We start from the raw sequence: 11,789 nt of genomic DNA on the forward strand, positions 1-11,789 counted from the left end.
CTGATTCAATTATAAATGCAATTATGAAATAAATTTTTTTATAGTTAGTTTCACATAGATAATTAATTATAGATTATGTATAAAATCAATTTTTTGATAAATTATAAAATATATAATTAGATAGCTATAATTAAAAATTATTATTATTATTACCATTTGAACTCCTATCGTTATTGCTAAATTTTCAATTGAATCATGTTGCTTTGTTGTGTTTTTGGAGTTTTTTTATTTTCAAATTTTTTTAGAACTTTTTTTAATACTCATATCACATATATACTCATGAAAAACTATTGTAAAAATATTGCATTTTTCGGGTCTAAATTGAATTCTAGATAAAAAATTATTTATAAAAAAATTAATTTTTATAAATTGTTTTGGAATTTATAATATTATGTAAAATCTTATTGAGAGTGAAAAATATCTTTTCAAGTTTATATATACTTTTGTTTATATGAAAATTACATTGAATCTAGTTACTTTTATATTTGCTAACCTATGTGTTTCTTCTGTGCGAGTTAACATTAAGGTTTCTTTCGTAATGCTATCGTAAGATGTACGGGTCAGGAAGAGATTTAAATCCCTTTTCGTATAGGATTAGGGGTAATTGCTTTGAGAGAAGGATTAACTACGTAGAGGTTAATAACTAAAAACCCAGTAGTAAGGAGAAATCAATGTAACTCAGTCACCGGGCTCTCCAAAAATCTGAAACTGTATCGCCCCTGGTTGTGAAAACCCTACCGAACCCTTGTCGACCTCAAAGGTGCTAAGCACCTCTAAGGTGACGGCATGGTAGATCGGCTCCTCCATGAAAAGGAGCCGTTCCACCCACAAATGTATATTTGTTGAGGTCTTTCATTCCTATCGTTCTCTTCTTTTTAGTGTTTAGTTTTAGATCTTAAAATATATATATTTGACAAATCCAATAAGTTTATGCATAATATATTGGGAACAAACAATTTATAAATAAAATTTTCCTTTTTTTCTTCCACATATTATCACCAAAGGGAAGTTAGATTATAAGATGATAAAGCTGAATGTGCACTTTGATGTTAACAGACTTGTATTATTTTATTTTATATTTTTTTTTTATAAAAGTGGATAAACCACTGCTTTATTGAATAGAAAGAAGCCAAACAAATTGATAGAAGCTAAAAGGTAAATAACAAAAACCAAACACAGAGGCTCTCACTAGAGGTGAATCACAGTGAACAAAAACAAAGAACAACCGAAAGAGCAAGGAAAGCAGAAAAGCTAACGAAGTGATCACCGTCTGGTAACACAGGCTCGCCTAATTTGAAGCATGGAGTGTCCTACTCCGAAGTGGTATCTTGGTCCATCTCGCCTGCAATGTCCAAAGCCCTTGTGCTCATGAAGTCAAGAGATCGCTTAATCCTTTGGGTAGCTTCACTTGGCAGCTGTTGATGTGGATCAGAAGCTATAGAAAACTAAGAAATGAGCATATTAGCAATCTTACAAACAATCGAGTTAACAGGTAAGACGATCAAATTAAAAATTTGATTATTTTTTTCAATCCAAATGTTCCAAATTATGGCTCTTGAGGTGAGGTCCCAGGGGGTTCGAATATGAGAATTTAATGACGGAATCCAAGAGGTCCAAAGTTTAGCAATTGAGGGAAGACATGTTTGTAGTTCTAAGATTTGTTTGAAAAAGGACCAAATCCTTTCTGAGAAGTCACAATTGATGAAGAGATGCTCTACTATTTCTGATTCTCTACACATTTCTTACAACAATCCTTATGTGACTATGGAATGAGACTTTTAACTTCAAGTTTCAAAATCCATCATGGATGAAGATGTATTAAATGCTGATGATTTACAAGGTACTTGTGAAGCTATGATAAAGAAGTGTGCCGATCTCCAATTGAAAAGACTAGAGAACCTATCCACTGCTTCTTCCAGCTTCTACTTAAAGGCTTCAGCTTCAAGCCTTCAATTGAATCAATTTCTCTTTTTATTGGAATATTGGATGATTGGGTATGCTAGCCAAACTCTAGGGTTTAGAAATTAGAATGGAAGAAAAAACTTCAGAAGAAAAGAAACTAGTGCAAGAGAGAGAAAAATAAATAATAGCATTAAAATTACAAAAATGACCCTAGATCAATATGGTTCAACACAAACTTATTGAGGGCATAACAGTAATGTTATCTCTTTTAATACAAACTGGGTGGTTCATATAAAACTGGCCAGTTCACCTGTTTAATTAAAAAACCGCCGGTTCATACCGGTTTTTACCGGTTCAACTACATGTCCTGTCCAACTAGAGAACCGGACCGGTTCCAACACCGGTTCAACCTGTCAGACCGCCGGTCCGGTCCGGTTCTGATTACATTGATAATAATAATATTTCTTTTGGAAATAGACGTGGTTAAAAAAATATAATACCCGAATTGGTCGCTCTACATTTTTTTTTTCTCTTTTGGTCCCTCTACTCTTGAAAATGGACCAATTTAGTCCCCCTAGTCTTTAGTCTCTTTTAGCAATGTCATGTAGGGACTAGTTGATCCATTTTCAAAGTCGAACGGATTAAGTTGGCCCATTTTCAAGAGTAGATGAACTAATTGAGAGCATTTATGGGTAGAGAAATCAGAATGGAAGAAAGAGAAAAGTAGAGAGACCAATTTGGGTATTATACCAATATATATATATATATATATATAAGCTTATAAAAAAAGTTTTTAAAAAGTTTTTAAAAAAAGCTTTGCAAAATAACTATAAAACGCCCTCTACCCTCAAACAACATGAGCATCAATCCGAAGAGAAGGATGCTTCTACCTCGTGGCTGCTATTTCGTCCCCAATCAATTAGACCTCATAATTGATAACATATTATTTCAACTGCTAGAACAAGTGAAAGTGGCTCCATTAACTCAAGTAATAAAAAACCACATGATAACCTCATTATAGACACATAGAAAAAAAAAATCCAAAATAGTCAACAATGACAGAGGGTTATTAATTTCACCACTAACACAAAATAAACAACCTCAAGTCCATAAAAGTAACTAAAAATTTCATAACAATCTCACAATCTCATAACTAAACAAAAAGAACAAACCAATTTCACAGGAAAAAAAAGCACCCCATCATTAAATTAATCTTCCACCACTCATGTGAAGGGGGATGGAAGAGGGCACTTATTGTACTTGGGGGCTTCATTCCACTCATGTCGTATCTAGCTCCCAGTTTTCGGCCATCTACACCAATATCAGCTTCCTCTACTTTTTTTCGGCAAAGAACGATCTTCACTCTGTCACCCTTGCGAGAGATGTTTGGCGTCACCACTAAAAACCCTCTAAACCCTCAAAACCCTCTTTTGGCTTCCTTTTAGACCAAGTGGAGAAGAAGCTTGTCTCCTGTCTTCTTCTGCCTTTCTCGAGACAAGGGACCCTGATAACGCGTGTCCGTGGCTTTTTCCAGAACACGCTACCTCCGGCTGACGAGGAATGCTAAGTTGTCTCCATTGCCTGACTCGAACAACACATTTGATGTGGTTTGTCCATCGTGGCATGAAGCACAAGTTTTGAATGATGACTGTGTAAGTTTGGCTGGAGTAACACAAACTTAAAGCTGGGTTACCCGAAAGAAACAAGGGCAAACCTGGGTAACCCTAAAAAAAATTTACTCCATTATCAGTTATTTGCCGACGTTTACTGATTTAGAGCCCATTACTTTTGCAAATGTAGATAACTTTGAGTTGGAGGTTGTTTTTTGCAATAAGTTTGATTTGTTAAGAGTTTGTTTTTGGAGTATGTTTTAGTCAATTTTGAAACTTGCCTCTTGTGCAAATAAATCAAGTTAAGAGTCATAAATAAATGAAATATCAGTTCTTTGTTATATCAGTTTGGTTTGCTTTAATTTCGAGTAGGTCATGAGTTTATTATATTATAAGCAACCTTCACTGAAAAACACAATTCTTGCACTAGCATAAATTTTAAAATAAGTACAGAATTTTGATAGTTTCAATTAGTTTTTAAAGAAAGAATTTGTATATTCATCATGAATTGAATGACACAGGACAATATAAAAAATTTGCTTACATGTAAAAACTATATCCATTGATGTAGTGAGTTAGCATTATGTCCCCATTGACTATAGATTAGTTTAGCTGTAGTCTGTAGAGAGTGGTTGAAAGTGATCAACATCGGGCTATGGACCACATGCTTTGCAGAGACCCACTTTTATGTAACCTTGTGTTTCTTTGGAGGCACTATTAAAAACCAGTTTTTTTATAAAGGTCAACTTGAACTTTTGTTTCTCATTCTATCAAGTGTATGATAGTCTATTTGCTTGCACAATTAATTCTCAATGTTAATCCAATATGTAGAGATTACTCTATCATTTCACATGTTACAATAAGTTTATTAGTTGTTGGCATAAAGGATGTTAATTAGATTGTAATTAAGGTTGTCTTTGATGGTGTTGCAGTCCAAGCTAGAGATAAGGATCGTGAGAAGCGGCAACAGCAAGCATCAGTACCCAGGCGTAGTGGGAGGAAGAATCAAGGACTAATCGGCACCAAATTCAATGATTTTATTATGAAGAATTAGCAGCTAATGAAGGTCTTATTAGTATAATGAATGTTTTAATTTCGGAGAGTAGGGGATTACAAGGAGGTCATTTAGCATGTGAACATGTCCTGGCACAACAACTGTTTGTTGAAATGCCAGCTAGAAGAATTGTTACATTTTGAAGGATTCTCCTTGTTTTGATTTGCTTGTTTTGCTATATAGGAAGATGCAATGGGAATGACTGGGATGTTTTTGGCCAGAACAATTCTATTCTCTCTACTTCTTCACATTTTCCTCTTCTTTCTCCTCTTCCATTCTTCCTTCTCAGTCCTTCCTGTGTTCAGATTAAGTGCTGTGAGCTATCCAACCCCACCAAATATAGTAAACCACATCAATTTGGTGCTTTCATTGAACCCATGAACGATGACATGGTGACTAGAGCGAGAGCGGTCGATGAACAATTGTCATCCATGGCCGAGCAGCTCGCCAAACACGACGCTGTCCTCGCCAAAATCGACGGCCTCTGTTCCACAGTCCAACATCATTCTGACTCCTTCGAACTCATGCGCAAAAGCCACTCTGAATCCTTCGACATTCTCCGCAGCTCTTTGGCCACTCAACAGACGGTTATGGCTGAGATGATGGTCAAATTACAACACCTTGACAGACCATCGCCACCCTTCCCAGCTTCTCACCCACCATTACTTCCGCTCCCTCCATCCACTCCTACTCCGTCAACCCATCGTTCTTCACCTTTAACCCCACCATCCCTGCTTTCCACCTCGTCTTCCTCGTTGCCCAAGTTCCCAAAAATTTGAAGTTCCATTCTTTTCTGGCGAGGATGTCATTGGGTGGCTGTTTCAAATTAAACACTATTTCATGTTTAACCAAATACCGGACGATCAACAAGTCGCCATCGTGGCCTTCTATATGGCAGGTCCGGCACGACAGTGGTTTCAATGGTTATACTCCATCGATTAGTTGGCACAGTGGGATGATTTTGTTCGCAAGCTTGAATTGCGTTTTGGCCCTTCTTCATATCTCAATCATGAAGCCTCTTTTTTCAAGTTGAAACAAACGTCCATGGTCGACGCTTTTCTCCATGAATTTGAATGTTTGTCTACAAGGGTCACCAGGCTGCAACCACTAAGCTTGATGAACTGCTTCCTATCGGGCCTTAAGGAGGAGATTCAGCGTGAGTTGTACATGATGAAACCATAGGATCTCCATGATGCGGTTGGATTGGCCAAGCTCGTCGAAGACAAACTCCGGGCAGCACGAGCGGTCACTACTCGACCCCTGTTTCAACGACCTCTTCTACCGGGCACCACCACCCATCTGGCACTTTCCCCACCACGCCCACGCGCCACTTCTCTCCCAATTAAAAGGTTAACACCGTCCGAAATGGCCGCTCGCCGTGAGAAGGGACTCTGCTTCAATTGCGACACCAAATTCACTCCAGAACACCGTTGTAAACCTGCCCTCTTTCTCTGCTTAATGCTCGATTCTGACGATTTACTAGGTCCTGAGGAGGACCCTCCACCAGTGATCGAGCTTTCGTCACCGGAGTCGACCACTGCTGTTAGCTGGGAGGCGGATGCACCCTGCATCTCACTCCACGCGCTGATGGGGCAGATCGTGCCTTCCACCTTGAAAATCGCCGGCTCGATCAATGGAAAGGACATACTTGTCTTAGTGGATGGCGGTTCCACAAACAATTTTGTTCAATCAAAATTAGCAACCCATCTAAATCTCGTGGTGCAACTGTTCTCTCACCTGCGAGTAACTGTCGGCAACGGAGATGCCTTGACTTGTGGTGGTGAATGCTCAGGCGTATCTCTAAAGATGGGTCCAGCCACATTCACTGTCGATCTAATTTTATTACCCATATACGGCGCGGACGTCGTCCTAGGCGTTCACTGGATGCGCCAACTTGGTCCCATTTTATTCGACTATAGCCAGCTTTGGATGGAATTCAATTATCTGGGCCAGAAAATCAGACTTATGGGGTTAACTCATTCTACTTATGATGGCACCCGACCGGCTTCTCTTCAAAAATCGGGATCGTCAGCGGGCCAGTTCTACCAACTCACCGTCGAATCAGTTGAAAAGAATTCCAACCTATACCGGTCAACTTTCTCCGGGAATTCCACTCCATTCTCAAGACTTACAGTGATATCTTCGCGACTCCATCGGGCCTTCCTCTAGTCCGGGAGCACGACCACCGCATCCCACTACTTCATGGAACGAGCCCAGTTAATATCAAACCATACCGGTACCCTCATTTTCAGAAATCGGAGGTTGAGCGCCTTGTTGGGGAGATGCTCGCCGACGGAATTATCCGACCGAGCACCAACCCATTTTCCTCTCCCGTTCTCCTGGTAAAGAAGAAAGACAGCTCGTGGCGCTTCTGCGTCGACTACAGGGGCCTGAATGCTGTGACCGTCAAAGATCGATTTCCGATTCCCACGGTGGAGGAATTACTTGACGAAGTCGCCGGCGCCAAGATTTTCTCCAAATTGGATCTTCGCGCAGGCTATCACCAAATCAGGATTTTTCCCGCTGATGTTGAGAAGACAGCTTTTCACACCCATGATGGCCACTTTGAATTCCTCGTCATGCTCTTTGGCTTGTCGAACGCCCCGTCCACCTTTCAATCACTTATGAATTCCACATTCAGGCAAGTGCTTCGCAAATTCGTTCCTATATTCTTTGACGATAATACTTGTTTACAGCTCCGACTTGGGAGTCCCACTTATCTCACCTTTGCGAGGTGTTTCAACGACTTCGCCATCACCAACTGTTTGCTAAGTTGTCCACATCACCTTCCCCGACTTCATCCTTGAGGACAAGGATAACACACAAGGGGGAGCTATTGTTGTAGTCCAAGCTGGAGATAAGGATCGTGAGAAGCGGCAGCAGCAAGCATCAGTACCCAGGCGTTGTGGGAGGAAGAATCAAGGACTAATCGGCACCAAATTCAATGATTTTATTATGAAGAATTAGCAGCTAATGAAGGTCTTATTAGTATAATGAATGTTGTAATTTCGGAGAGTAGGGGATTACAAGGAGGTCATTTAGCATGTGAACATGTCCTCGCACAAGCAATCTGTTTGTTGAAATGCTAGCTAGAAGAATTGTTACATTTTGGAGGATTCTCCTTGTTTTGATTTGCTTGTTTTGCTATATAGGAAGATGCAATGGGAATGACTGGGATGTTTTTGGCCAGAACAATTCTATTCTCTCTACTTCTTCACATTTTCCTCTTCTTTCTCCTCTTCCCTTCTTCCTTCTCAGTCTTTCCTGTGTTCTGATTAAGTGCTGTGAGCTATCCAACCCCACCAAATATAGTAAACCGCATCAGATGGTCATCATTAACATATTCTCAAAGTCAGTAGATTTTTTAATGACAAATGGTAATAAACACTTCCATTTAATAGTATTAAAAAAGACAAGAACCCCAATTATATAATAGAAAGATGAATAAACTACTTTTATTAAATTAGAAAGATACAAAAAGGGAAGAGAGATCAACCTTGTTAAACTATTTAATAATTTTTAAATCCCTAGCAAATATTCACATGTTTTCTTTTATGAACATTACATAACATTACATAAACCAAACAAGGTCAAAATCAGTGTCTTTTCTAAAACTTCAAATCCAATTGGGGAGAGTTAACTTCCTCCAACAAAGATGCAGGAAAATCAGTTGGACCTGTAACATATTTGTCATTGATCATGTCATGAGATTCAATGCTATCACATCTTGATCCCTGGGATGACTTGATGTTGGAAACATCAACTTCATTGTGCATAGGTCTTAGAGAATATTTATTCAGTGATGAGTATATCAGACCTAAAAGAGAGATTAACACAAAAACCAATGAGAAAAAAAAAGTGAAAATTATTACTATGGAAATTTTGAAATGAATGAATGTAAAATGAATGAAGGAACCTATATTAATAATCAAATAATCTTAATTTCCTAGACTACCTCATTATCACACACACACACACTCGGTAAACCAATCTTAAAACTGAACTCAATCAAATGCTTAACACCCATCTACTCTTGGCAACCATTTCTTTATTCACCTATCTTTTATTTTTGATATGTTTTGCTCTATATTTGATTGATTACAAGCTTCAATCCTGTACCATAGTTATTTTCTTTTATTTATTTATTTAACAAAATGTAAATAAACTAGGTGTCATGAACGTGTTCTCTAATTAGGTAAGATTTAAACCCGTTTCTTCAGTATAAATATGAACACAGTAAGCTAAACTTAATTTGCTTTTCCATATTTATACATTTTGTTTTAATTTTTTTTTAAAGTGTATGTGAGGTAAAATCATGTTTTCAGTATAATGCTACCAAGATTAACAAAAACAAAGTAAAAAAAGACTTTAAAGAAGGTGGTAAATGCCTTCCCTCACACATTAAGCTAAACTTAATTTGCTTTTCCATATTTATACATTTTGTTTTAAATTTTTTTTTTTAAGGTGTATGTGAGGTAAAAATCATGTTTTCAGAGAAAAACTATAATGCTACCAGGATTAACAAAAAACAAAGTATAAATAAAAAAATAAAAAAACTTTTAAAGAAGGTGGTAAATGCCTTCCTCACAATGCTTACCTTCCCACTATGGAGAGAATCACCAAATCATTCAATTTTTCATAAATTTGTATTTAATCTTTTTATAAAAAGTTTATTTGGCATCATCTTTATTTTCTCAACGCTTTCCTTTACTTTTTTTCTATTTCTTTGCTTTCGTTGACTTCCATGGAGCTCCTCCTCCTCCTCCTCCTCCTCCTCCTCCTCCCCATGGGAGTGGGAGCCCAGAGGAGAACATCACTAGGGATCTCTACTTATAGCCGATCTCTCCAGACCTCGAGAACCACCAGGAATCTCAACGATGGGGAGGCTTCCTCGTGGCTGCCGTTTCCATCCTAGCGGGTTCGAGCTCATTGAGTACCTCTCCGACAAGGTCAGTGGATGCGAGGATCCCGGCCAGGGTTTCATCAAAGATGATGTTGATGCTTATGCCTCCAGCCCTGATCTTTTGTTCGGTGATTCCATTTTTTATCTCAACTTTGATCCAATTTGAACAAGTTTTGTTAGGTTTGCTGTCTTTTATCTTTTCTTTTCTTGTTTTTGTTGGGAATTAATGGAAGAACGTTTGCTTGAGTGGAATAATGAACTTCAATTTAGGTATGTTTGAATGATGCTTTGGTTCAATTGTATTAAGGGTAGAAATTGGTTAATGTGATGATGATCTCCAACTTTGTTATGCCTTCAGCGCGCCTTCTTTGTAAATCTCCTACCTTTGTGCTGACAGATTAAAAACCATTAAGTCTTAGTGCTGTAGTTGCTGTCATTGCGGATGTTGATTTTGTGTTATGTTTTGTTATTGCTTCTCTGTCTTCATCTGAAGTCTGCTACAGTTTCTTGCTCTTTTGTTTTGTTTTTTTGCTTTTAATTCTTTTTATGGTTACACCTTTTTTGTTTTTTTTTGGTTTGTCGAACAAGAATTCCTTACTATGGCATGATTAGTAAATATTCTGATTTTATTTGAGTGTTGCACTTAGTCGCAGGAAGTTAGACAGAAAAAGAACAATTTTAGTCATTGCAGCTTGGCACAGGCACGTTCATCATTACCCGATAAACTGCATGTTCGATAAGGAAGCCTTGACAAGGAACTTCAAACTCTAATAATTGGAATGTTTGGCTGGAAGAGACTATCTCATTGGCTGATTCTCTCTTTTTCTCTCTATATATATCATGTTTATAGTGTTCTGACAAAAGTTTAATCGTTGACTGTCAGCCGCCTAACATGGCAAACCTAACTCTGTTGAGAAGCTAATTTTTATCATAAACAGAAAGTTGGATGACATACATAATAAATGTATAAAAACATGATCCCAATTATGTATGTCATCCTTTGTAAATAATGTTTCTATACAAACTTATTCCCTTACTTTTAATGATAACTAATTTGCACCCCGTTTGACAGCTAAATTTTGCCCGGATGATGAAGATGGGAGGTTGTTTTGTTTCACCCCTATCAAGTTTAGAATCACGCATCATTTTTAGGTGTCGCCGTACTCCAGATGGTCACTGGAAAGCTATACACGCCACGCAGATGATCAAAGATAGAAATGGAAATCTGGTTGGGACGCATGCAAAAATTAGTCTATTGCCATGGGAGAACCTGGCTTTTTGGAAGGAGGACTAACTGGACTATGAAGGAATACACCCTTCATACTAATCCTCCACAAAATGTAAGGAAATAAGGAAAACAAAGTTAATTTATTCCCTTGTCTTTTTTCCCCTAACATTTGGTCTCTCTCTAAGGTGGCTCTCTGTGAGATATATTCTTCACTGAAGAAGCCAAACAAGGAGAGTGACGGTAGCCTGAAGCCTATCCAGAACCAAAGCTCTTTATCTTATAGTGCTTCTAGCAAAGATGATGTTTCCAACTTTGCGTCATCCCAGGGATCGCCATCTATCCATGGAGTAAGTATCAGCAATTCAAGTGGTGTTGGTGCATGCTCAGGATCGGTAAATATTGATGGTACGGGTGGAGCAGGCTTTTGGTCCTTGGATGAAGTCCTCTCATCATTTAGTGGTGACGACTTACTTTTCGGAAGCAGAACTTTATCTACCAGATAATTGGTGTCCTGATGGAGGTGGCACTGATATCTTCAAATTTGAGGATACTGCAGGTTCAAGTAATTGGCCTGAATTCTTCCCGGAAAAAGTTAACTCACCAAAGTTGGACACGGAGCTCTGCAACAGTGATATTGATGGAACCAAACCTGATTCCAAAATGTAGCAAGATGCCATGTTTGCAATGCGAACTTGCTCTCTTCTATTGCTATCTAGTAGGTAATTATTTGATGTTGTCTCTTGGAGATCTTGTTTATTAAATTTTCTTACTTGTTTCTGGTCAAAATTTCTATATAAATTTGATGAACTTGGGTAATTTTTGCAAATTTACTCTTATGATGTGTAACTTCCAATCACAATTCTGTATTTTGTTGGGTCCTTGTAATGCCACAATGCAGGCCCGCTTTTGTTTGTATGTTAAGTAATACTAAAACAGGAAAATACTTGTCATGTTTAATTGTCAAAGAAGCATTGCCTTTTCAAAGTTGAACTGATACACTCAGAAGACCTGGAAAATCACTGGAGGGAGGAATTAGTACGTGGCTAGTGCGGTCATCTACGAATACATCAGGAATCAGGATTATATTATGTG

The 11,789-nt window shown here is 38.1% G+C and overlaps 1 protein-coding gene across 1 annotated transcript; it reads left to right on the forward strand.

The window, feature by feature from the left end:
• The first annotated feature begins 10,706 nt into the window (after positions 1 to 10,706).
• Positions 10,707 to 11,543, forward strand: LOC120269237. The gene is made up of 2 exons (XM_039276581.1): positions 10,707 to 10,809; positions 10,883 to 11,543. Exons 1-2 carry the CDS (start codon positions 10,708 to 10,710, stop codon positions 11,198 to 11,200), a joined length of 420 nt encoding a protein of 139 aa, XP_039132515.1. The 5' UTR covers position 10,707; the 3' UTR covers positions 11,201 to 11,543.
• The last annotated feature ends 246 nt before the right edge of the window (positions 11,544 to 11,789 follow it).

This window comes from Dioscorea cayenensis, chromosome 2, assembly GCF_009730915.1.
Source record: "Dioscorea cayenensis subsp. rotundata cultivar TDr96_F1 chromosome 2, TDr96_F1_v2_PseudoChromosome.rev07_lg8_w22 25.fasta, whole genome shotgun sequence".
NCBI classification, from domain to species: domain Eukaryota; kingdom Viridiplantae; phylum Streptophyta; class Magnoliopsida; order Dioscoreales; family Dioscoreaceae; genus Dioscorea; species Dioscorea cayenensis.